Source organism: Ctenocephalides felis, unplaced genomic scaffold, assembly GCF_003426905.1.
Source record: "Ctenocephalides felis isolate EL2017-DRISC unplaced genomic scaffold, ASM342690v1 CF-g0.4_SCAFFOLD_01886, whole genome shotgun sequence".
Lineage (NCBI taxonomy): Eukaryota > Metazoa > Arthropoda > Insecta > Siphonaptera > Pulicidae > Ctenocephalides > Ctenocephalides felis.
Window position 1 is genome coordinate 97,690,796 of NW_020538040.1, and position 27,650 is coordinate 97,718,445.

General features: G+C 32.2%; 2 protein-coding genes across 3 annotated transcripts in view; one reads left to right on the forward strand and one right to left on the reverse strand.

Annotated features, from left to right (window-relative positions):
- Positions 1 to 139: 139 nt before the first annotated feature.
- On the reverse strand, positions 140 to 3,360 carry LOC113378033 (peptidyl-alpha-hydroxyglycine alpha-amidating lyase 1-like). Its single transcript, XM_026618541.1, has 8 exons — positions 3,124 to 3,360; positions 2,904 to 3,054; positions 2,594 to 2,834; positions 1,536 to 1,834; positions 1,178 to 1,378; positions 969 to 1,122; positions 583 to 722; positions 140 to 508 (listed from the first exon to the last, which is right to left on the reverse strand). The coding sequence occupies exons 1-8, from the start codon at positions 3,187 to 3,189 to the stop codon at positions 288 to 290; spliced, it is 1,473 nt and encodes a 490-aa protein (XP_026474326.1). The 5' UTR covers positions 3,190 to 3,360; the 3' UTR covers positions 140 to 287.
- Positions 3,361 to 3,489: 129 nt separating this feature from the next.
- LOC113377246 (myocyte-specific enhancer factor 2) overlaps positions 3,490 to 27,650 on the forward strand; it is a 345,797-nt gene continuing 321,636 nt past the window's right edge. Inside the window, exon 1 of one of the 2 annotated variants that reach the window (XM_026617494.1) lies at positions 3,490 to 3,715. The gene's annotated coding sequence lies outside the window, so the exon portion shown is untranslated. Of the gene's footprint in view, positions 3,716 to 20,811; positions 21,216 to 27,650 lie in introns of those variants that run through there. The other variant, XM_026617493.1, reaches the window with a different exon arrangement.

Consider the following 27,650-nt stretch of genomic DNA (forward strand, 5'->3'; position numbering starts at 1 on the left):
CAATATAAAAATTACACATTATTTTAAATTCTGTTAAGTAATAGTCGTAATAAGTACCACTGGTTTTTTAAAATAACATACATAATAACAAATATTAATGCTAATAATAAATGTAGCAATAAAAAACTAGATTCAGGTGATGTAAACATAAATTGTATCTGCATAGAATTGCATAAGTCATTGGAATTAAATAAATACTTAATTCTAATCACAGCACTATTTTGAAGTTAATGGAATTGTATTATTAAAGTTTTTAAGTTCATAATGAAAATTATTTTATTCTACTTTCACTCGTCATCAACTGTAGTCATGAGCTTAGAATATTCAGCAACATTATCAATATTATGCCTACCTCGTTTTAAGTGTCGGGATATCAATGCCGCAATGCCAAGCAGAATAGCTGTTAAAATGATTAGTACTGTAACAATTATCAAAAATGTTGCTGTTGGACCTTTGTTTATAGCTGTATCAGAGAAGCTAATTGCAGAGATAACTGATGATTGTTTATCTACAAAGAATTATTAGGCAATTCAGTTTTTTATTTAAACAAAGTAAATTTCTATATATAAGTGCAATACTAACCAACAGTTGCAGTCGGTTTTGCAGATTCTATTGTCTGCAGTTGGAAGTTAGTTGGAACAGAAGCATTAGGCAAAGTATTATCTTCAAACTTATGAATGACGTAAGGATCAATTTCTACTACATAAGCCTGTTTTCCATCACTATAAATAGACATAAAAAAGCTGTACAAATGACTCTACTAAAAATTATAGCTTGGTTGTAATATATAGAAATCAAAAATAGAGAAGATGTCATTTTGTTTTAGCAAATGTTATTTCTATTTTAACTTTGAATGGTAATTATCATCATAACATTTATTCAAAACTAATCAATATAGATTAATCTAATAAAAAAATAACTCTTACAAATAATGGAAATATGATAAATATAAACCTGTTATTTATTACCTTGAAACCGCTATATCGTGTGGATTTTGAAAGTCCTTACTACCAGCACGGAATTGCGATACAATTTTGCCAGATGTCATGTTTATCACAAATCCTCGAACAGAATTATAGTATGGCATCCAATTTGGCCCATTAACAACATACAATTGGCCTCCTGAATAATTTATTTGGTTACTCCTAATAAAATAAGATGGAATATTTTATTTTACCATTAACAGAGGAATATGCCACACTAAAAATTCTTTGTCCAATAATTGGATGTTGAAACTTCTCAATGTAGCTACCATTGATTGCATTAAAGCATTGAACGCGACCATTTTCACGATCAGCAACACAAAGCATATCTTTATCTTCAGCTAACGCTAAAGCATGTGGAATTCTAAAATTATAAGGTGGTGGCTTTCTATCATCTGAAATTTATTTAATGTATATGAGCTTGGAAAGAATAATTTTAGCACTACAAACATTGTATGGAAATATGTCATTTTGAGCAACAACAGTTTTAATTTGATAACAAAAATATTAATAATAGAATACAATAATTAATTATTTCTCATTTGTTTTTACCGTTTCTGGTAGATTTTCCCCAGCTAGTTAGATATTCCCCATTCATAGAGAATTTCATAATTCTCGAATTACAATATCCATCAGCCACAAAAAAGTCACCAGATCTCATCACTGCGACAGATGTAGGTTTACAAAATCTGTCCAGAGAATTTCCAGGAAGAAATTTTTTTCCCAAGGTGAGGGATGGTTTTGTAGAGGTAGAAGCATTGAATGAAAATTTCATTACTTGATGTAAGGCGACATCAGTTATCCAAATGTTGTTGAAGTAGTCTACTGTTAAACCATGTGGCATATAAAACCTGTAATTAAACATAAAAAAACACATTTACCAAAATATATATCGTCTGCATTATAATATAATCCTGATTTGACTATAATTCTTTTATAATCTGATTTGGTTATAAATCACATTTTTTTTCAGTCATAATAATTATACATTGATGCACTATCAGCTTTTATAATATAAATACACCTAAGTCTGTTTTTACACGGAGATTGGTTCCAGAAGAAATCGTGTAAAAAAAAAACGTGTAAAAAAAGACATTGATCTTATACAAAAATGGGTGATTTGTCCTACTCTCTAAAACCTATTAAAATTAGTGAAAAACAAGAATTTTCAAGAACAAGAATTCATGTTCATTTTAATAATAATTCCCCTAAATTAGTGCTATTCACATTTGCTTTGACCAGTAAAAATTGTACGCACCATAGGAGAATTTACTTAAATCTTTAAGCTAGTGTTCGCAAACTATCGACACTATCGATGGTTTCAAACTTTTTTCTTTCATAAATACTTTTTGTGATATGAACATTATTCGCAAAAATTAAATTTGACAAAAAAATTTAAGTACATAAAATTTCAAATCGTGCTAAATGGAATAAAGTCGTGCAAAAAAATTAAAAATATTCAATTTTCAAACCGGGTTATATCAAAACCGTGTACAAAAAGACTGTGTAAAAACAGACTTAGGTGTACTTGTAATTGTTTGTGATAGATGAAAACTTATATTCAGTATAATATGTCGATTTCAATTAAACATATTAATTATCATTATTACATATGAGATCCCCATTCATAGGAAACATCCCCGGTCGTTGAATTGAGAACAAGAATTGTGTTTTCAGGTATAGGTCCTAAATTCTGCTGTAGAAATATTTCATCTTTATTAAATGATTCTGCATCCCATTTTCGACTTCCTCTATGAAATAAGACCACATTTCCAAACGAATCCAAACTAACTGCTGATACTTGTCCTAATGAATCTGAAATCTTCGGCCATGAAGGAACATATGTGGGTGCTGCATGGATAGAAATGAAGGATTAATATTGATAAATATGATTATAATATTATACCACAAACCTCTTACAAAAATTAAGACTAGATAAAGTATTTTCTACATCAACAAGCTGTTGAACTGGCGCGTCATACTGCATATTGGGGAAGCTTGCCATCCTGGGTATACTTTCTTCTTCTGAATAATCTCCTCCAGAAAAACTGTCACAAGACGCAACACGTAACTAGAAGGAAAACATTATGAGTAAAATAAAGTCGTAATCTTGTGGTTAGGTGGAAACATAAATACTTACTACGTAAAAAACTGTTGTAAGCCATGTATATAAAATGTGCGTGAATTTTCTATCGAAAAAATTCATGGTAATCTCTAACCTATATTATATGTTATATACTTATAAATTAGAACTTTTTTTACGATAACATGAGTGTTTAGCTACTTTTCTCAAACAATTGAAAAACCATGTTTACTCAAATGTTTCTATAAACCTAAAATCATTAAACAGATTTCTTCTTTCGTTCACGGCAACAACTACCTGTATGCTTTTGCCAATTGTCAAACTGCGTGTCATTACAAGTATCAAATGACAAATATGACAACTTGACCGACTGTCAATAATATTGTTACTGGAACCTAATAAGAATGCGTTTTTAATTGGACCAGTGCAGTTTGGAAAGACTCCTGATTTTTAAATCGTGATCGTGATTATTCTTCAATATTATTTTTATAATATAATGTGGTAGAAGTTATTAAAATATGTGATCAATAAACATGATTTTTGTTTTGTGAGAAATGCATTTCCTAGGAGTACGTCAAATGTTTATTATGTACAATAGGATTTTATAGTTTGCATACAGTGACATTATGGACAATTTACTCAATTGCAGGTTTGTAAGCATGACTTTGTAAAATATGTATCAAAATCTTCCCATAAGACCCAAGGTCGTTATAGGGCCAGTGTTGAAGGCTAGTTTGTGATATCAGATTCATGTAGTACTAGTATTACACATTCCTAACAACATTTGAAATATGTTTTTGAAGTTTCTCATGAAGTAATTTGTAACAAACATATACAAGATGTTAATTGTAGCATTGGAGCGCGCAATTCTTAGTAGCTCGTGTACTATCACGTGACACACAACGTGCACACTCTTATGTGACAGATATCTGACAGATGATCTGCATCATCGTGTTTTGTAAATATATGATATTGTAATTATACTATTTATCACCATATCGTTAATTATTGCAAATTATACAAGTTATATAATAGTTTCTATAAAATAAATTACTAATAAATACATATATCAATTACAATTAGAACGGTGCCGTTTTCAATTTTTTGAGCTACTGCAAGCAATAGTTTTAAGTGTTTTCGTGCGTTTATGATACGATTTATATAGGGATTTATTATGTGATAACTTAATATCAATCTAATTGTTTAATGGTAAATATAAAAGACAAATATTGGCATATTAGCTCAGCTTGTAAATATATCATCATTGTCACTTTTAGCTACAGACTAACAAAACAGTAGTTTTTTAAGTGGCTTATGAGATTTTTATAATTTTACTAACATTTTTATGATTCATTCACATTAGACTATTTGGAAAACTCAATTAAGAAAATTTAAATGAATCTGTTTTCTTGTGCATATATACAGGGTGTCCGAGAACTTAACGAACCGAGGTGTTAGCATTGACCTTAACTGCCCTGAAAAAAATTCAAAACTAGTGGGGCGCATGGCATCGTGCCTTAGGGCGAATTGTTGGAACTTTCCGTACCAAAAATTATTATTTTTTTAAAAACGATCAACATTTTTAAAAAAATTTACTTAAAAAAAAAAAAATTTGAGAAACAAAAAATTACTTCTTTTGAAAAAATTTTTTTTTGAAAAAAAATGTGTTTTTTATTTTAACATATTTTGAAAATTCTGAACTTTTTTTCAAAGCCATCGTACTGCTTTAACTGCATAGAGACGAAATGTCAAAGCGCGTAAGCGCCGCGGCAGCGTCTAACGGATGAGCATTGGTACGGAACTCATAGGAATGTAAACAAAATTTATACTTACTACTAAAATCTCTATAAAATATCTGCTAATTTGATGTGCATATGTCTAATGATCATTTTTGACCGCCAAATGGCATTTTTTTTACTTTTCTCATTAGATTTCCGAAACCGCTAGATCTGCCTTCATGAAAATTTGATCAATTCTTCATCTCACAAGTAAAATCTTTTTTGAATTATTAAAATCGGACGCTCCGTTCTCTTAAAAACTGAGTTACCATTTTTGGCACCTTTTGCCCCGTATCTTTGGAACGGCTAGACCTGCCTCCGCCAAAAACTAATCAGCACGTCTCCTTATCAATACGAATCGAATGTTTTTTGAGTTATTCAAATTGGTTGATCGGTGTTCCCGAAATCGTCGACGAAAATTTGTATCCGCACACACACATACACCCACACATACACACATGCATCCATGTTTTCTAAGGTATGCCAAAATATTCAGAAACCTTTGAAACGTAAAGATATATAAAAATTTAGATTTTCGATTTTTTGCGATTACTATAACTTGCCCTACGGGAAGTTACAAAATTATTTCACGTTTTTTGCAAATTATGAGCTTTTAAGTGCAGCTTAGAGCTTTGGTGAAATTATGGTCATTATGACCAAATATTTCGACCACGTTTTAGCCCAAAATTCAGAATCGATTTTAAAAATTCAAAGGCCATTTGAAAGATATTGGTTGGCACTGTACTGATCTGTTTTTGTTGAAGATAGGCTGGACTATTTTCTTGTAATTAACTGTTAAAACAATTTTTTCGACGATTTTCATGAAACATTTTTTGATTATAAACATCAGGGTTTCAGACTCTTAAAATTCATCAAAAATATCCATCAAAATATTTTTTGAATCATTCCAATCGGATGATCTATACTCTCAAAAACTGCATTTTGGCATCCTTTGCGCTCTGTACCTCCGAAAATGAAAAATTGCATGCATACATTTTTTCTATGCTTAGCCAAAATGTCTTAAAACATTAATATTTATCAAAATTTTATTTAAGTTGGACATTGACATACCAAATTGTTAAATATTTTAGTTTAGGATTCAATTTTATTCTATACGATTTATTAAAAAAACGAATTATATACAAACAAAGAATTAAATTTTAAATGATCACTAAATAACAATTAATATATTATGTTAATTCGCAATGGTTTTATTTAATACCGAAAATAAAATTAGAACCATCGAACCATTTTTAAAGCGTTTTATACGTAAGATTTACCTTGACAAAGTTACAAAAAATGAACAAGAGTCAATGTTTCTCAAAAAAAGCTTATCAATTTGATGATTTTGATTTTAAACATAATACAACAATAAAGTTATCAATGTGGCTCCCATGAATAATAAGTTTTATTAGAAAACGAACTCTATTTCATAGAAAATGATCCGTAAATTTATAAGAATAGGATCAATCCTCAAAATGAATTGTCGTGTAAAATTCAAATGCTGAAAAATTTGCCGCCCCCCAAATTGTGCCACCTTAGGCCCGGGCTTCATGGGCCTATGGGTTAATCCAGCACTGCTCCTACGAGGTAAAAAGGACCGGGTTTCGAATGTTTGAAAAACAGCAAAAAACACATTTCTACGATGATGAATTAGTGACAGATTCACTGAACATTGCAGATAGTTGTTTCTTTGATATATCAAAATATATGTGTTATTTGTTGTGATATATGTAATTGGTTTGGTTTTCACAATATTATAGTTGCTCAAAGTTTAATGTAATCAAATTACATTGATTTATGCATTCATAATACGCGTCTTGTTTGGCGATTTTCAAGCATAATTTAATTTGCAATTAATGACAGTTTTATTTGTACTATTTAAAAAAAATGAAATAATTAGTTTTTTAAACCGTGCTTTCAATTGCAAATGTGAACAAGACAATTTATATCTCTTCAAAATTTAAAGAAGATTCTCAGCTGCATGAATTCTGATTTAATATAAAAACCTACATATATTTACGAAACATTATCATCAATCGGTTAACCTTTTCTCTTTCTTGAACAACAAACGAGCTTCTAACCGTTAGCCGCAGGCCGTGTTTCTAGTTTTCATGGAATGCGCTTTTGATAGCGGAAATTGCCCTTAAGTTGTCGCATTCGATGAGTTTTTGAATTAGTTGTTGAATTAATTAAAAAAAACTTTCGGAAAGTTTGTATTTGATATTGTTGTAATTATTTCTCATGTTAAAGGTTATACTCTACTGAATATTGGTTAGAAACATTTTATGTTTATGGTTTTTTTTTATTATTGTTTCAAGAGCAATCAGAGCTCTTTACTTTATATGTTCTATAAGCTATTTTGTTCAAGACTTATGACCTAAGGATTTATTATGAGTGAGGGGTATGTATTATGAAATGTTTACAATATATTTCAAAAACATGCTGCTGATAGCTTAACACTAAACCTACCGACAATTCATTCTTCATAAAGTTTTATCTAAATTTATTTTTATACCTATAAATTCTAAAAGATATTATATTTTGTTACATATTAGAAAAAAAAAACAAATAAAGTTAAATATTTATACAGAATGCCATATGCATACATAATATACTTGATTCGGCTATCTCACATTGTTTACCAATTTTCATAAAAAATGTACATTTGATGTAAATATATTCGTTGCTTTGTAACTTCTACAAGATTTTATTTAATAAGTCTTTCGTCCGCACAAAGCCGAATTTAAGAATAATATTGATAAAATTTAGATTTTCTTGAGATTTTTAATATGCATAGTCAGTCGAATTCGAAAATTAACTAAAACAAAAATTCGTGCCTAAAAATGCTTTTACTCGTCTCTCTATACACAATTCATGCATTTATCCAGCTAATATCAAAATGTTGAAATGTTACATTTCTTAGCCATCTGGTCTGCCACATTTTCATCAAAATATGTATTAATACAAAATCTAATTGTTTTCGGTACACTTTTACTACTTTCTCACGTTTATATTGGGTAACTTGCAACATGCATTTTTTTGGTTTACTTTTATACATCGTGGGAGTAATGAAATTTGATTTATACAAATTCCTTAAAAATCTGTGAATGAATTCATCAGTTTTAGAACAACAAACTATCCAATTGAACTATTCAGCAATCTCTCATCTTGTCATTTCCCAAATAGGAAAACCCATTTTTTATATAAATACTATTGACTTCACACAATATCCAGAAATTTATTCTAAATTTGTCTGATTCATTTGGTTGATTTCAATAATATTATTTTACAGCGTTCAAATTGACCGACTGCGGTAGTTAGGCTACATAACATTTATTTTCGGCAAATGGATAAAATAACTAAAATCAAAGAGTGAAATATTATTAGTGTCTAAAATATCTAAAAATGTCTGTTATACACAAAGTTTGAAACGGTCAATATGACCGGCGTTGGTAGATTTAGTGTAAATAATTATGATTTTTTTTATTTGCATAGATTTATTGCCGATCAAAATAATATAATTTTTTAAGACAATATGCTGGGTGTAAATGCATTTAAGATATTATCTCCTATGAGATCTCTTTTTTTTAATTTTTTGACATTTCATTTAAGATCGTATGGCCATTTTTTTTAACTTCCCGTAGGGTAAGTTATAGTAATCGCAAAAAAATCGAAAATGAAAATTTTTATATATCTTTACGTTTCAGAGGTTTCTGAATATTTTGGCATACCTTAGAAAAAATGGATGTATGTGTGTGTGTGTGTGTGTGTGTGTTTTTTTTTTTTTTTTTTTTTGTATAGCGAAGGAAATGCTTTTATGCATCCCAGACCGGTCTTCTGTCTGGGTATGTCGGACTCGATACCGCCCTGGTATAATACCGACTAAAACCTCCGCTTTGCCCCTGCCTCTGGTCCCCACGGAAACCGCCGCTAGGCATTACTTCGTGGGGGGAGGATCTAGAATGTTACAATTCTTAACTTGTTATAAACAATGTTATAAATCATAAACATTTTACTTATCTTTTAAATGGGCGAAGTCCCATTCGCCCTTTCTCTCTCTATAGAACGCAGGTCCATTAAAACGTCTCTCGCAAATCTGTCTATGGCGTTCCAAGCAGCTTCACTTGTCAGCATCACTTCAACAACATTACCTGGGGTAATTGTGCGTCTCAATGTCTCCTCCACATCATCCCGTAGAGCACCAAATCGCGGGCACACGAAGAACACGTGCTCAGCATCTTCGATTTCGCCCAAACAATATGGGCAATCCGGCGAGCTATCGTGCTTGAATCGGTGTAGGTAGGCTCGAAAACAGCCATGCCCCGATAGCATTTGCGTAGTATAATAGTTTACTTCGCCGTGCTTGCGACTTAGCCAGACTTTGATGTTAGGAATGAGACGATGCGTCCATCTGCCCTTTACAGCGACATCCCACAGTCGCTGCCATCGGTCAATGCTGTTCTGCCGTTCTTCTAATCTTAACTTTTCAGTACACAGTTGTTGATGTCTTCTATGGTAAATTGTCCGTCTTTCCTCTGCTAAGACTAAGAGAGGCACAGTTCCTGAAATGACGCACACTGCTTCCGCCGATATTGTGCGAAATGCGCAAGCAATTCTTATAGCACTGAGACGGTATAAGGGCCCTGCCATTCTCCTCGATTTTTGAGATTTAAGAGCATCACCCCATATGGAGATACCATATGTCAGCACTGAAGTAATAACTGACGATAGTAATATCCTTCTGGTTTGTTTAGGACCTCCAATATTAGGCATCAGTCGAGCAAGTTTCGTCCTAACTATTGACGCCTTAGCACTAACGTGTTCCACCTGTTGATTGAAATTCAAACGAGCATCAAGCATTACGCCAAGGTAACAGATGTGAGGTTTTGACGTGATCTCAAGATTTCCTATCTTTAGCTTGATGGTCTCAATTCTTTTCCTACTAGTGATAAGAACAGCTTCACTTTTTTGTTGTGCTAATTGGAGATTCATTGTTCCCATCCACCGATTAATTTTTCTGAATGTAATATCGAATAGGCTTACGATGTCATCAATTTGTTTGGAGACAACCACTATGGCAACATCGTCTGCATATGCTACTAGTTTCACACATTCTGGAAACTTCTAGTCGTGTGTGTGTGTGTGTGTGTGTGTGTGCGTGTGTGTATGTATGTGCGGATACAAATTTTCGTCGACGATTTCGGGAACACCGATCAACCGATTTGAATAATTCAAAAAACATTCGATTCGTATTGATAAGGAGACGTGCTGATTAGTTTTTGGCGAAGGCAGGTCCAGCCGTTCCGGAGATACGGGGCAAAAAATGCCGAAAACGGTAACTCAGTTTTAAAGAGAACGGAGTGTCCGATTTTAATAATTCAAAAAACATTTTACTTGTATTGACAAGATAAAGAATTGATCAAATTTTCATACAGGCAGGTCTAGCGGTTTCGGAGATATAACGAAAAAAGTAAAAAAAAATGCCATTTGGCGGTCAAAAATGATCATTAGACATATGCACATCAAATTTTCAGATATTTTATAGAGATTTTAACAATAAGTATAAATTTTGTTTATTTTCCTATGGGTTCCGTATCAATGTTTACCCGTTAGACAGCGACGCCGCGCTTACGCGCTTTATATTTCGTCTCTATGCAGTTAAAGCAGTACGATTGCTCTGAAAAACAAGTTCAGATCTTCCAAAATATGTCAAAATAAAGAAAACATTTTTCTAAAAAAAAAAAAAAATAAAAAAAAAATTTTTAAAAAAAAATTTTTTTTTTAAAAAAAATTTTTTTCATAAAAAAGTAATTTTATATCCAATTTATAGTTTCTTATTTTTTCGAAGTAAATTTTTTTCAATTTTTCAATTTTAATCGTTTTTAAAAAAAATAATAATTTTTGGTACGGGAAGTTCCAGCAATTTGCCTTAAGGCACGATGCCTTAATTGCCTTAAGACAGAATTCCACTTACAGCTAGTTTCGATCTTTGAGTATGAGATTCCTCGCTTAATTCTTTTAAATATTTGTTTGGGTGCCCCAGTAATTTTTCGTGGCATTTTTTGCTCCTTTCTTTTGTCATTTCATTAATAGTTTTTATCTTTCCGTTGGGCAAGTTATAGTAATCGCAAAAAAATTGAAAATTAAAATTTTTATATATCTGTACGTTTCAAAACCTTCTGAACATTTTGGCATACTTTAGAAAAAATGAATGTATGTGTGTGTGTTCGGATACAAATTTTCGTCGACGATTTCGGGAACACGGATGAAGCGATTTGAATAATTCAAAAAACATTCGATTCGTATTGATAAGGAGATATGCTGATCAGTTTTTAGCAAATGCAGGTCTGGCCGTTCCGAAGATATGGGGCAAAAAGTGCCAAAAACGGTAACTCAGTTTTTAAGAGAACTGAGCGTCCGATTTAAATAATTCAAAAAACATTTTACTTGTATTAACAAGATGGAGAACTGATCAAATTTTCATGAAGGCAGGTCTAGCGGTTTCGGAGATCTAGTAAAAGAAGTAAAAAAATGCCATCTGGCGGTCAAAAATGATCATTAGATATATGCACATCAAATTATAAGATATATTATAGATATTTTAACAATAAGTATAAATTTTGTTTACATTCCTATGGGTTCCGTACCAATGTTTATCCGTTAGACGCCGGCACGGCGCTTACGCGCTTCAATATTTCGTCTCTATGCAGTTAAAGCAGTACGATTGCTTTGAAAAAAGGTTCAGAAATTCTAAAATATTTCAAAATAAATTTTTCTTCAAAAAGTCTTTTTTTTCAAAAAAAGTATATTTTTGTCAAAAATTTATAGTTTCTCTAAAATCTAATTTTTTCAGAGTAAATTTTTTTCAAAAATGTTAATCTTTAAAAAAAAAATAATTTTTGGTACGGGAAGTTCCAGCAATTTGCCTTAAGGCACGATTCCATGCGCCCCACTAGTTATTTTTAAATCTTGATGTAGAGTCTCATATGTAATATACCAAGGTGCGTTCACAATGCATCTTAAAGTTTTCGATTGCGCTCTTTGTATTATTTTTATGTAATAATTATGATTAGTTCCATAAAAGAAACCATCGTATTTAACTCGATGTGTAAAACAATTTTACTTTTACTAAAATTACGCATTGTTAAACAAGAAGTTGACTCTAAAATGGAATTTTGGATGTGTATCAGTCTATCGTTGCCCATGGGGTCCGTTCGTTAATTTCGTTGGTGAAAGTGCATACTGTAACTGATATAAAGTAACTTTATCGGTGTCAGGTCATATGTCCTCCTCCGTATATAATTCATTGCGACACCGAAGACCGAAGACGTTTTCGTGTCGTAAGACATGAGCCCGGCATATACTGGTTTGTTCTGTTCCCATGTCGACCTTGCAGGTCTCGCAGGTATGACGGCATTTCGATCCATCGCGATCGGATCGAACAAATGCACAAATTTATTTATTACGACGGAATTGTAGACTCTGCAATCTCCAAGGATCAAGCGAATCGCGGTTTTATGCGTTTTACGTCGACAGCTACCTGGATTTCGAGCGGTAAACAAGCATAGGTCTTTAGTCACAGACGAGTTTTTAACGGAAACGAGGTATTTAAAATTTACTACTAATTAGTGAATTTTTGTACTTACTGCAAAACACAATTATTCAATTTTATTGGAGACTGGGTACGATTGTGCCACTTTTTTGGATCAGCAATCATTTTGTTAATTTACTAGTTGGGAGAAAAGTAAATTAAATGGTAATTTAAACATTTGTCTACGAGGATATACTGAAATACTGTTAAATACAATGGCTTAATCATAAAATCAAATCATACAAAAAAGGGAGAGTGACGGTTGTGACAGACATAAAAATATGTTAAAAAACAATAGCTATAAACAACAAAATGTTTTATAACGACTTTTGTTGTGAAAAATATGTAACACAACACATCATAATTATTTTAAAAAAGCTTATAAACATAATATAACAATATATAACAAAACATAATTTTGAAAGATTGTGAAAGAAGAAATGAAAAGATGGAAAGGAAAAGAAGAATTTTTTTGTTATTTTGTATTGAATTATCTTTAGTATTTTGTCGTAGTTAAGTTAGATTTTTCTTTATCTGCTTAAATTTCACCAAAAAAGGTCGCATGTGACACAAAACAAAACTAATTGCTGGTAATTAACTACTAATATTCAACTTACTGCCAAAAACAAAGTGATCTATCTATATACAAGAAATCGAACATGAAAACTTACTTTTGACTTTTTAAAAGAAATTCAGTCTACAGATCATATTAATGCAGTGGTTTCCAACCTTTTCTTTTTTGCGCCCCCTTTCGAAAAAAAAATCTCTACTTACTTCTATTTCATCAGTAACACAAGTAATTTTAAAAGTGGGAAACATGTCAAAGTTATTAGTTTTTATACTCGCTATCCACAGTTCTATTTTTTTCATAAAAGCCGCAATCTTGTCTTTCTGAACAAAAGCATGCATTTGAGATCCTTGCATTGATTTATTTAAATTGCTTAGTCTTTGAAAAATATCAACTAAATACGCAAATTTTGCGAGGAACTTCGTGTCCTAAAACAAGCCTGCTTCACCTCTTTTGTTATCAGCAAGAAATATGGGAATTTCTTTCTTGAGCTCAAGGCGCGCCCCACAGGTTGGAAATCGTCGTGTTAATGTATGGCACTGACTCAATGTAATAATTGAAACTTGATCGAACAAACATACTTCATCTTTCTCCCTTTTATCCCTATCTGAAAATCAGTATAGTTTTTAATGTTATGACGACTATCACTACCATAACCTGGCACAACCGTACCCAGTCTCCCCTATAGTAGAATAATAATGGGAAAGTTAATGGTCAAATAATTTTATTGAATTGCATGTAAATTGAAATTTAACTCTGTGCATGCACAATTTACGTTATTGGTATAATTTAAACTCAAATTTCAAATTATTTTCGATTTTCAAAAAGTATTGACGTTTCTGGAAGCTGGCATATATTCACGATTCTTCACCACGAATAGTAAGGATAAACATGCATATTAATATTTAGATTCTGATATGAAATAAATTTAACAATTGTTAGCGTATAATTTAGAATTTTGTTTAACATCATTGTGTGACAAATTTAATAAAATTATTTTTGAACATTATTCTAAATAACTCCCGCCATGTAATCTTAAAATATCGCCCAATTTCTTGTTATGCTCCTTTCTGAGAATGAGTGATTATTCTATTCGTTCATTCAGCAACCGAATTTAATTGGTTATTTAGGCCACTTCATTTGAAAATGAAATGACTTTGCAGTTTTTTTTAATTTGTTTCTTATATTTCAGTATGTTTAGTACAATACAATTTGTTACAATATAGATGGCAAGATATAATTTATCAACTCTATAAACAATGCTGGAAAAACAATTTAAATAATATCCACATTTTGGCAGTTTAAATAATTATCAAAGTTAAAGCAGTGGTAATTGTTTTGTGCATTTGCACATTGTACAATACTAATTAATTACCCATTAACTTCTTTTATTGCTCACAAATAGACAATACAAGTTTAATCAATGGCAATAAAGGACGTCATTATTTTTTTTAGTATTTTATTCAGTTATGTAAAAGTCTACTATTGAATTAAAGATAAATTACCTATTAAATTTTAAATACTTTTAGATTTATTCTAAATATACTATAAGATAATTTTTAACGAATGTTTGGCCGCATATGATAGTGTAACCGTAGTTTTATGAAGCAAAAACTTATGAACTTTATTATTAATTTTGGAAAATGATAGAGATTAGTGCTTTATTTGAAGCATTTTGCTTGTTTTAAAAAATAAGCATTTTCATTAATTACTGACTTAAGAACTACTGATCAAAAGAAAATTAATCAAAACTGTAACTTTGAGTCTCGCAATTTAAATGAATTATTATTATAAAGTATTATTTTTTAACCTTGCATACTTAGAGCATTTAGCCACCTACAACATTTCATTATTTTAATCTCTATAGTACTATCTTTATATCTATTCTATACAATATTTTTTTAAATATATCTTATTCCTATTCTATCCAATTTTCTCTTTTGCTCTTTACCACAGATTCCTCTACTCTTCTTTTGTTCTAAATCTGATCTGCTCCAATTCTAATTTTGCTTTTACTTCTTCTAATTTTAGTCAACTCAACAATGCAAATTCTATTTTACTTTAAAATGAACTATTTTTAATTCTACTCCTTACTTCTATTTCTATGCAATTTCAAACTCAACATATACAATTCTATGTCATTGCCAAGGATCGATCCGAGGTTCGCTTGCATGTAGGTAGGGCACGCTACTGACTGAGCATATTCTGCCACATGTATATTTTTAATTTCTCTGAAATGAATAATTTTAAAATTAATATTTTTGGTAAAACATTTGAATATTTTTTTAAAATTATTTAATTCCAGACTTTGTAACGAAAATATTGATCTACGTAATTAATTATACTACTTTAATTAATTACACTTTATTGAACAAACTTTGATCAAATAGACATAACTAATTGTAAGTTAATATGCTAAACAAATAAATTGTCAATATCCTTAATAAGCTAATACCAAAATCGTACTTCTAAAGTCTGAAGACTTTGCATTTATTAAACTCAAGTACTTATCGTTAGATGTATTTTAAGGTATGTTAAGTTAAATCGATCTTAATTTAAGTTTTGTTCCATTTCAAACAATAAAACAATATTATAATATGTTTTATGGATATATTTATGGATATGACAATTAGTTATTAACCCTTTCCACTCGGATGCCGCCGCTCAGGGTGAAAAATGCGTATTAATTCTGGAATTTAGGTGGCGAGTGGAAAGGGTTAACATTATTTTGCTTAGGTGTTAAAATGTTTTACAAATTCATTTTTTCTTGGATTTAGAATCCAGCTATTTGCAAGGAATGTTGACCTACTTATTAATTATAAATAACAAAATACGTTCATAGTGTAGCTGGAAAACGAAATACGTGATACTTTTAATTTTTGGATACGAATTATGTTTCCACTGTTTATTTCTCTCATCGTTCTTAGTAGCATAATGCAAACTTATGGGCCGATGGTGCCGTAAAATAGACTAATGTTATGGCAAGTCTATTTTATTATTAATGGACCGATTCTGCCGCATATCATACAAATGTTATGGCAAGGCTATGTTATGAAGAACTTTTCATTCTAAATCGTTCTAAATATTGACAAGACAAAAGCCAAGGTTGCTGTGCAGTCAGGCATTTTTCTCAGATTGTCAGATAGAAAATCTAACCTGGAGACCGCACAAATGCCAAAACACGATATTAGATAACAGGGTCTTTCTGACTTAGCTTCATAACTTACGAGTGACGTTGCAGTTTATGTGTTAAACGCCTGAATGCACAGTAAATACATGACATTTTGACAGTATTCAGTATGATTCAGTAGCATAATCTATGGAAGTTAGAGCGTAACGTGGCCTTGCTATAACATTGGTCTGTTGTGCGGCAGAATCGGCCTATAAGTATCGCTTTTCATATAAAGTGGTACTAAAAACTGCCAAAATGCTATGTGGATTTTGTGCAGACAGGCGTTCAGATAGAAAACCTAACCCGGAAAACGCACTAACGTAAAAAAACAATCTTATCATAAATGCATTATTGTATATAAGATGTGACTTAAGGGGTTAGGGGTACTTGGAATTTTTGAAAAATCGATTTTTATTTTTTTGCATTTTCATTAAGTGTAATATCTTGAAAATGTTCTCTGAAAATTTGAAGTTGATCCGATGATTACTTTTTGAGTTATTGGACCCTTACCAGCGCGTTGACGCAAGTGGAGAGCTCGATACTTATACTCAAGATTATTCTCCCTCACCTCCTGATGTTTAAAAAGCTTTTAAACCGATTTAAAACGATCTCAGCAATGATAATTTACTTTCAAGATGTGTAGTTCAAGATTGAAACCATAATCAGGAAAAATTAAAAGCTTCAACCAACTAGTGTAAAAAATATGCCTAAAAACCGTGGATACTAGTTGTACTATCGTACAAATTGTTGAATACATATACATAATCATTACTATTGATTATGGGTACCCTAGGACCTAATTGTGGGTATAATTCCCATTGGTATGCTGAAAAATTGGATGCTGCACGTGTGAAAGTAGCAGATCAGCGCGCCAACGAGACGACACGGGAGGGCAGAATGCTTCGTAGGCAACACCAAATGAAAATTTTGGAAACTTCCACAATGGCTGAAGAACTGTTATATGGCCCAGGAATAGATGACTCGGTGTAAATGAATTTAAAATTCGTATTTCTGTACGCAAATCCAATGTAAAACTTTGAACGCGTTTTTCTCAAAACTATGTTTTTTGAATCGGTGACCACTGTAACTCAAAAACCGCTTAGTAGATTTTAATTAAATTTATACAGCTTTTATAATACATAATAAACTCGTGCCTGATCGAAGGATTTTTATTTTTTCAAAAATTTGAATTTTTTAAGACCAATTAACTGTTGATTTTTTACCCAAAAATCAAGATTTTTTCTTTCTGATGCTGTCATTTTGTTAATTTTTGCAAAAAAAGGAAAACCTTCGATCCGGCCCGGGATTAACTATTCATAAAACTATTTTTTTAATTTTATTGATTTTAGATGAATCTCCAAGGAGTTATGATGGTCACCGCCAGGACCGTTTTTCGAAACAGGGTCAAGAAAAACAGCTATAACTTTGGGAATATTGATTTTTTTTTTCTGAAATTTTTGTTACATTAAGTCAAAACATTGTATAATAATGCTGTATTAATATTTTTGTAGAAAAACATCGCTTAAGAACAAAAAAAAAATACTGAAAACACTCATTTTTTCGTGCCTGCAAGTACCCCTAACCCCTTAATAACATAAGAGTGAAGTTACATTTTATGTGTTAAACTCCTGACTGCACAGCAAATTCATAGCATTTTGACAGTTTTTAGACCATTTTACGGCAGAATCGGCCCCTTAATCTTGGGTCTTTGAAATAATAAGAGATATCTAATAATTTTTGTTGAATATGGGAATTATCGGAAATCATAAAAATTCCGGCAATCGCTTTCGTTCGCTTTTTCTATCCAATGCAATAATATTGTACTCCATATTTGTATGTTTTGACCTGACGTGAAGCAGTTGCTTGGACCATTATCAGTACATCCAGCTAACTCACTGATAGCAGCGCGACAAACATGAACGCACACATGCTTCATTCGAATTCCAGTGGTTTCAATCGAGTCCTCTTATAACAGAAGATTGGTATACTTTATATAAGATGTGCGATTTCGATGATGTGATGCTGGTAGAGCAGCGGCTTCCAAAATATTGCTCCATCACAAATTTGATGGTTTAGCTGAACTATCGCTGATTTTCCAGTATGCAAATAATTGTTATTTTTCTATCTAATCTCTAATCATTTTCTCATTATTAATTGCCTTGTTTATTTATTTTTCCATTTTAGTAATTTGCATAAACCTAACAACCACCCACACTACATATGCAATATTGTTTCAGAAAACTATAATTGGTGCTAAAAATCTTTGCTAAACATTAGATCGCCAATCCATAATTTTTTTTCTTTATTACCAATTCATTTTATTAGATTTTTTTTAAAGTTTAATAAAAAAATATCACATTCTCGAGCCTGTTGTGTATATTGCACATGAATGCATATTGGTAGCTGCATAAAAAACTTTGCTTAGAAAAACTATAATTAACTGTGTCGTGGGTCATTTTATTATGACTTATGTTAACATGTCTCAATAAAGGGGTTCTTGGGATATACATTTATTGTATCTCGTAAAGAGTATCAACTGTAAGAGTAGTATAAACTTGATGCATTTTGTTTAATATATAAAAATATTACTAATAATAAAATTTACGATACTGAAAAGAGGTGGAAAGCGTGATTTGACAAAGAATTACGAAATGTTACAAGAAGGAGAAGGGGTGTAGTAAGATATCACTTTTTTCTGATTTTAAAAAAAACTTTTTTTTAATCCAAAAATTTTATGATTTTTAGGTGCTGAAAATACAAGTAATGTATGGTGGGGGGGGGGGGGTAATAAATAATTTGAAATATCACCACATATTACTAGGAAGTAGTGGGATCCAAAAATCATTAAAAAGCGATTATGCACTTGATGGCCGCCCCTTTGGGCCCCATGAGATTAAGGTTTTACTCAATTAGGTTTAAAGAATTCACAGTTTCAAAATATTGTAAAACAAGTATGGATTTTTATTTCGAAACTAATATAATGAATTATAACCTAATCCAACATTATCTATCACCCTTTTTATTTTTGATAATTAGTTAATTATTTAATATATTAAATAAAACTTGTTTGATTACAACTTATCAGTCGCAAGTCAATTCTAGTGTTTTGTCGTCTTTTTGTAGTAAAAATATACTTCATATTGTTTTTATGCTTGATTATATCTCGCCAAAAAAATTTATATATGAACATTTTTTCTAATGCATTCGTCTCTTCATTCCAATAATTAACTTCCCGTAGGGTAAGTTATAGTAATCGCAAAAAAATCGAAAATGAAAAATTTTATATATCTTTACGTTTCAAACCTTCAAAAGTTTCTGTATATTTTGGCATACCTTAGAAAAAATTGATGTATGTGTGTGTGTATGTGTGTTTCTGTGTGCGTGTGTGTATGTGTGTGCGGATACAAATCTTCGTCGACGATTTCGAGAACACCGATCAACCGATTTGAATAATTCAAAAAACATTCGATTCATATTGATAAGGAGACGTGCTGATTAGTTTTTGGCGAATGCAGGTCTAGCCGTTCCGAAGATACGGGGCAAAAAGTGCCAAAAATCATAACTCAATTTTTAAGAGAACGGAGCGTCCGATTTCAATAATTCAAAAAACATTTTACTTGCATTGACAAGATGAATAATTGATCAAATTTTCATGAAGGCAGGTCTAGCGGTTTCGGAGATCTAATGAAAAAAGTAAAAAAAGTTCCATTTGGCGGTCAAAAATGATCATTAGACATATGCACATTAAATTATCAGATATTTTATAGAGATTTCAACAATAAGTATTTTTTTTACATTTCTATGGGTTCCGTACCAATGCTTTTACGTTAGACGGCGGCGCGGTACTTACGCGCTTTGACATTTCGTCTCTATGCAGTTCAAGCAATACGGTTGCTTTGAAAAAAAGTTCAGAATTTCCAAAATATGTCAAATTGAAGAAAACATTTTTTTTTTTAAAAAATTTTTTGTTTTCAAAAAAAAACATTTTTTTTCAAAAAAAAGTAATTTTTTGTCAAATTTACAGTTTCTCAAAAATCTAATTTTTTCGAAGTAAAATTTTTTCAAAAATGTTAATTGTTTTTAAAAAAATAATAATTTTTGGTACGGGAAGTTTCAGCAATTTGCCTTAAGGCACGATGCCATGCGCCCCACTAGTTTGTTTGATGTTCTACTATAAACTGATTTTGATCCCTTGCTAAATTTCTTGTGATGGGCCGAATAACCTTATAAAAATAAATAACTAAATAGATAAAATTCTTGGCATAAATTGGTGGTTGATGGCTAGATTAAAGGTTTGTTCATAGAATGTTGGTCGTCATCGGTTTTCGGCTAATTTCAAAATGTCTAATATCTATCTTCTCTTCTAATTCGGGTTCCAAACTCCTGCCAATGACAAAACTAGCGATTCGTGGGTCTTGTTGAAGTTCGAGTAAATAAAAGATTGGAGACCACTGGCTCGCCGTGTTGGCGGTGTGAGTGAGCAACACCAAGATCGCGTATGAGCAACAGACACTTACACATGTAAAGTATGAAGTTGATTTGATGTGTGTCTGCTTGCTGCTGGCCGATCACGTGAATATTTACGAACGATGTTGTTTGGACAATTCAACTAATCAGTACGCCGTGATTGTCACATGTGGAAGCATCGATCCGACGCCCGGTCACTTGTCTCAAAGGCACAATTATTTGTGCAACAACCGTGAGTTCGGTGTCCTCACTTAAGGATGAGATTTCATCTCGAAAATCCTTAAAGTTTGACATGCGCTAGTTTTGTGGTGTTCTAGTTTATTAGGACGAACCAATAATTCTGTGCTCTGTGTGTTTATTATATTACACTTATTGTAGTGAAAGTGTGCATTTTTCTTCCTGGAAAGTGTCCTTGGAACAAGTGTTATGCCGTAATTAATATTGTACGTGTAGTGTTTTCTGATGAGTGCCTAACTGTCAGGATTTCTGTTTTGTGAAAAATAAAGTGGTACCCGCTTTTTGATGAACCTAAGTTTACTAGCCGGTGAAGAGTGTTGACATTGTCTTGAAGTAAGCGAAATTAAAAGTATTAAGGAATGAAATACTTACTGTATTAGGAATGTTGGCGAATGAACAGACCCTTCGATACATGCATACACTGTACACATAGTAATCAAAAGAGCTAATTCTTCTATATCTTAAGTTATATATGTTGTTGGTTTTTTTAACTTGTTGATTAACCAATAAAATACATTCAACTAGTGGCATTGTGCCTTATTTATTTAATTGTTGGAACTTCCTGTACCGAAAATTAAAATCGAATAAAAAAGAAAAAAAAAAATAGATTTCTGAGAATTTTTGAAATATTTTAAATATTTTATATTTGAATAGTTTTTAATTTTTTTTTTTTTTTTTGATAATTTTCTGATAATTTGAAGTGCATATGTCTAATGATCATTTTTGACCGCCAAGTGGCATGTTGTTTTACATTTTTTTAATTGAATCTCCGAAACTAATAATTCTGTCTTTTCACAAAATTGATCGGTTTTTCATTTCGTCAATACAAGTAAAATGTTTCTTGAATTATTCAAATCGGACAGCCCGTTCTTTCAAAAACTGAATTAGGACTTTTGCCTCGTATGTTTGAAACGACTGGACTTGCCTTTGCCAAAAACTAATCACCTCTTCACCTCATCAATACTAATCGTATCTTTTTTGAATTATTCAAATCGATTGATCCGTGTTCTCGAAATCGTCGATGGAAAATTGTATCCGCACATACGTACACACACACATATATGCACAAAGACCTGCCTGGGATGCATAAATGCATTTCCTTCGCTAACAAAAAAACGTATGCACACATATACATATTCATTTTTTCTAAATTGTGCTAATATGTTCGGAAGGCTTCGAAACGTAATGATATATAAATATTTTCATTTTCGATATTTTGCAATTATTATAACCCCACGGAAAGTTAAAAATTGTAGTGCTGCTTATATACTAAATGCTGAAAATGTATTCATGTGTATGGTTCCACCATGTAGTTTTTTGCTATTAATGAAATACGCGTTTTACCGCTGATCTAAATGTTCAACAAGACATACTGACACACATTTCTATATTTTCATATACGACCCTCGGATTGAGAAACAACGCACAAGCTTTGTATATTGCGATAATAGTGATTGATTTATAAAATTTATTTTTACTATATACAGATTGATTTATATATTATTCATCGTGCATAAAATGAAATATTTTATAATCGTGGATTCAACAATTCCGCAGATATTACTATACATAAACTACCGAATTTATAATTTTTATTTGTATAGTAAACTAGGTTTGGTGAGAAAGATGAAGAAATTTTTTGTTTTATATTTGTAAAGGAAAAATTTGATTTTGTTGCACAACAGTAATGAATTTTTTTTTTTTTTTTTTTTTTTTTTTTTTTTTTTTTTTTTTTTTTTATTTCTTTATTTACAGCAATCAGAATACAAGGTATCCTATAAGCTATTGTGATGAATTTAGCAAATACACACACATGCATACGTACATGCACACAAACATACTCACACGCACGTTAACAAAAAAAAGAAATTATATAATAGTAACCACTTCAGCAAGTGGTATACTAGTTGGCTCAGGTCCTTCGGCCGTTTACTGGGAAAACTACGTATTTTAAGATCTAATGTTATGAAATTATCATATACACTAACATACGTACATACATACGCACAGACATTCACACACACACTCTCTCAATAAAAGATTTATAAATATTTAATAGAGGTCACTTCATCAAGTAATGTTCTGCTTAAATCAAATCACTCGGCCATTTCTTCTTCAATCTTCTGCTGTTTGGAGTTGCTAACAGTGGCGCCATTAGTGTGTTTGGATGGTTTTCGAGCTTCCGGTGATGTTTTTCACTGATTGATTTAATGACATCATTAACGAACTGTATATTTAGATCGTTATGGATCATCTGATTAGTTACGTACCAGGGTGCTCCTGTGATCAAACGAGTAATTTTTGATTGCATCCGTTGTATAAGAGCAATATTTGATTTGCTTGAGCAGCCCCAAATCTGAAGACCATAAGTCCACAACGGTTTAATTATCATATTATAAATAAGGACCTTGTTTTCAAGAGATAATTTGGATCTATGTCCAATGAGCCAGCCGAGTTCTTTAACTCGCGTTTTCATTTGCTTAACTTTAGTGCAAATGTGATGTCGCCAGGTGAGTTTTTCGTCAAAGTGAATTCCAAGATATTTGATGGTGCTGACTGTTGGAATTTGATTGCCATTTAAGAACACTGCAGGACACGATTGTTTGTTAAGAGTGAAAGTAATGTGGCTAGACTTAGACTCATTGATGCCTATGTTCCACAGTTTGGTCCAATCTTCAATCAAATTAAGATGATACTGCAGTTTTAAACAAGCAGTACTAGGGTTGTCATCAGTGGATAAGATTGATATGTCGTCTGCAAAAGTGGCGATTGTGGTAATAGATGTTGTTGGAATATCGCGCGTAAACAGGGTGTATAGGAATGGACCCAACACACTTCCCTGCGGTACCCCTGACTTGATAGGAAATACGTCAGACGACGAGGAATTAACCTTGATTATAAACTTTCTGTTGACAATATATGATGTTAAGATATTATGATACTTTACTGGTAAGTAGAGTCTAATTTTTGTGACGAGTCTGTCGTGGCACACTTTGTCGAATGCTTGTTTGACGTCCAAAAAGACGGCGGTGCAATATTGTTTGGATTCGAATGAGTTATAGATATGACTGGCAATCCTGTGACACTGCTGTATGGTTGAGTGCTCTTTACGAAATCCAAACTGGTGATCAGGGAAGATATTGGATTCCTTCAAAATATCTTGTAGTAACAGTTTTTCTAAAATTTTTGACAATATAGGAAGAAGGCTGATTGGCCTATAAGATGTGACTAAGTGTTGATCCTTGCCAGTTTTTGGAATCATCTTTATTAAAGAGGTCTTGAATTGATTTGGCCAGTAGTCAAGTCTCACAATAGCGTTGAAGATATAGGTGATTATAATGAATCCTTTTACAGGCAATTCTTTGAGCATTCTGGGAGATATTTGGTCTATTCCAGGCGATTTTTTTGCTTTAACTTTCTTTATTTCACTAACTACTAATTTGAGAGACAAGAAACGTTTCTCGCTTTCGTGACTGCTATTATGGTCTAAAGCAGGACTAATGTTGACATTATAATTTGATAAATTGTTAGGCCGAAAAACTGTAGCTAAGTATTCCGCAAATATATCTGCTTTGTCTTTGTCACTTCTTGCCCATGCAGAGGTCTGGGTATCCATACGAACTGGAGGATTTTGAAAGTTAGGTTTAAGTTTATTTTTGACGGGTTTCCAGATAGAATTGTCAAAACGATTCAAACTGGATACATAGTTATTAAATCTCACTTGATTGAGTTCCTTTAACCTTGCTTTCAACTTGTTGCTCAGATTATTGAAAATGTTTTTGTCTGTGGGCAAATGACTATGTTGCCACCTACGCCTAGCTTTTCTTTTTTCTGCTATGAGCCTTTTTATTTCATATGTTGTTGTCTGGCAGGAGTTTTCTGTCGTAACAGGAGTAGGAGTAGCAAACTTTGCAGCATCGTATAGAAGAGTATTAAAGGAATCGATGGTGTTTTCGATATCAGCGGAATTTTTAAGTTTAACTTTGAGGTTAACTTTGTCTTCTACGAACTTCCGGTAGATGTCCCAGTTTGTTTTATGGTTGCAGATCCTAGAGGAGGGTTTAAAAATACTTGCCGAAGTGCTTATGCTGGCTATTACTGGACTATGGTCAGATGATAAGTCGTAGCTTGCTCGTACTTCCTTGTGAATTGAGCTTATACCCGATGATACAAAAAAGTCCAATAGATCTGGTTTTTTGGCAGGATCGCTCGGCCAGTAGGTGGGGGAACCTGAAGAAAGAACACTATAATTGAGTTTATGTATTGTATCATATAGCTGTTTTCCTTTGGGATTATTTAATCTTGAGCCCCAATTGACGTGTTTGCTGTTGTAGTCTCCGCCGGCGATGAAATGACTACCTAGTGTAGAGAAAAAATCTTGAAATTGTAAACTGGTTATATTGTGCCTCGGCGGACAATAGACTGCAGAAACACATAAGTTGAATGAATTCATTTTTAATGAAATTGATGTGGCTTGCAAAATTTCAGATTCGTATTTATCCAGTTCGTAATGAAGAAGATTAGATTTTACAATAATGGCAGTCCCACCATGTGCGGTGCCATCGGGATGGTTAGTGAAGTATGTCTTGTAATTTGGTATATAAAAGTTTGAGTACTTGGTGAAGTGTGTTTCACTAATTAAAAAGATGTCGATATTGTTGTGTCTCAAAAATAATTCTACTTCGGCTTTGTGTTGATACAAGCCGTTAGCATTCCATAATCCTAAGTTTAAAATATTAGCCATTATTTAGCTTTATTAATGTTGATTAATGTTGATAACATTTTGACAATCATGGTGTTTTGTTCCATTAACTGGCTAAACATATTTCTAAATTCAGTCAGGAAATCAGACATCGATGGAGAATTACTGTTGTTAATGTGATTTTGATTGTTGTTAAATAGGTTTGATTGCGATTTTATTACCTGAGCATAAGACATATGCTGAGTATTTGCGTACTGAGAAATTCTATTGTTGTGAAGGTTGGATTTGTACCGGTTTGCATTTGTGTGTAAATAAGTCCCGTTACTTCTGCCTATTGTTGCTTGATCGTTATCTGCACCGACAAGGTGAAGGTAGTAAGAACACCCTTTGTAGTTTGCGGTATGATTATCGCCGCAATGATAACAAAGGGGCGGGGCTTCAGCTGCTTTTGTACACTTTTTAGACTCATGATCAGAGCCGCATTTTACACATATAAATCTGCGGTTGCAATAACGCTGGGTATGGCCGTACATTTGGCACCTTACACACTGCGGAATATTAGATGATCTTATTGGGGGCTCAAAATGAATTATTTGGTTTAACATTTTATTCATTTTAAAAATTGACGAATTGTTTTCTTTGGGTTCTAAGTCTATGTAAAACATGTTCAGCAATTGTTTAGTTTTCGGATGTATGATATTAGTAATATTTCTGACAGGATGACCTTCTTTTTCAATTGCGGCTTTGATGTCATTTTTATCTGTGGCGTAGTGCAGATATTTGAGTACAACCCTGTATGAGCGTTCCGCTTTTATCTGGTAGGTATGAAAAACGACGTCTCTTTCACGCAGAAATTTAACAAAATTGCGGTAGTCTTCTATTTCAAAAATGTTGAATTTAATAGTTTTATTGGGTAGGTATTTAGTGATGTATTTGTTTTTATTAATAATTGAATTAATATCCGCTATCATAAGATTGTAATCTCGAACCCCGTAGACAAATAAAGGCGGAGGAGTAGATTTTTTATTATCTGTTGCCTCGTCTGATGGTTTAGAAACTTTGTTTTCTAGAGCGCTGAATTTGTTGGCTAATTTTATGGGAACGCTTTCGTTACTTACTGCGTTGTTCGGGCGACGTCTTTTAGCGGAAGTTACCTCTTGCCATGGGTTTTTATTCGTGTAATCAATCACATCGCGTGCAGTGGACTCTGGATCCATTGTTGCTATTGAAGACAAATTACTTGTTGATGGAATGGGAGTTGGATCCGACGATGTTGATCTGTTTACTGCATCATCGTTATTTCTTTTTGTAGTCATCTGGTTCAGAACTAGTTGAGTAGAATTATTTTGGTCTTCGTGAATGATGTTAAATGATTCCACAATTGGTATTGTGGAGTGATAATTTATAGTACTCCCTGACGGGAGCACTATATTTAATTAAAAAGCACTGAATTCACAAGTAAAGTCACTTACTAGATCAAACACTACACTAAACTGTGACTAAATAAATGCTGTGTATTATGCTTGTTGATTGTACTCAGGTATTGTATAATCGATGTGTTCGCTTCGAGCGCTGAATGAAGAATCAGTAATGAATTTATTTCGCTTACAAAAATGAAGTGTTTTTAGTTGAACTTCTCTAAGTAAATGAAAGTGAATCCGCAAATTATCCGTTTCATTGAAGTGCTCTTTGGTAAACCACATTTTTTTGTTTTTTGGTCTGGCGTTAACACAAACAACTGTCCATGTGAAAAACAATGATTTTCTAAATAATCTATTTGAAACTTATCCCGCAAACACTAAGCGATTGGCCTTGCGACTTGTTATTGCGAACGCAAGGCGAACTGGAAATTACAATCGTTTGAAGTCAAACGGAAGACCAGTCGGAATCATTGGTATGTCACCAAATCGCCAGCAATTTTTGATTGAATGGTGAAATTTAGTGCGTGTACATCATTATTCTTTGCGGCAAAAATTGTTCGTTGACTTAACCAAGCATAATTCTGATAATTCTCACTAATGTCATTACTCGAATTTTTAATTACGGCGCGTGAAGTTCCAGCAATT

Coding starts and splice junctions, on each gene's coding strand:
- LOC113378033 (XM_026618541.1), bottom strand. CDS start 3,189: ATGAATTTTTTCGATAGAAAATTCACGCACATTTTATATACATGGCTT. Junction 1,379..1,535: donor GGGAAAATCTACCAGAAACG/GTAAAAACAAAT, acceptor AATAAATTTCAG/ATGATAGAAAGCCACCACCT. Junction 723..968: donor CACGATATAGCGGTTTCAAG/GTAATAAATAAC, acceptor GTCTATTTATAG/TGATGGAAAACAGGCTTATG.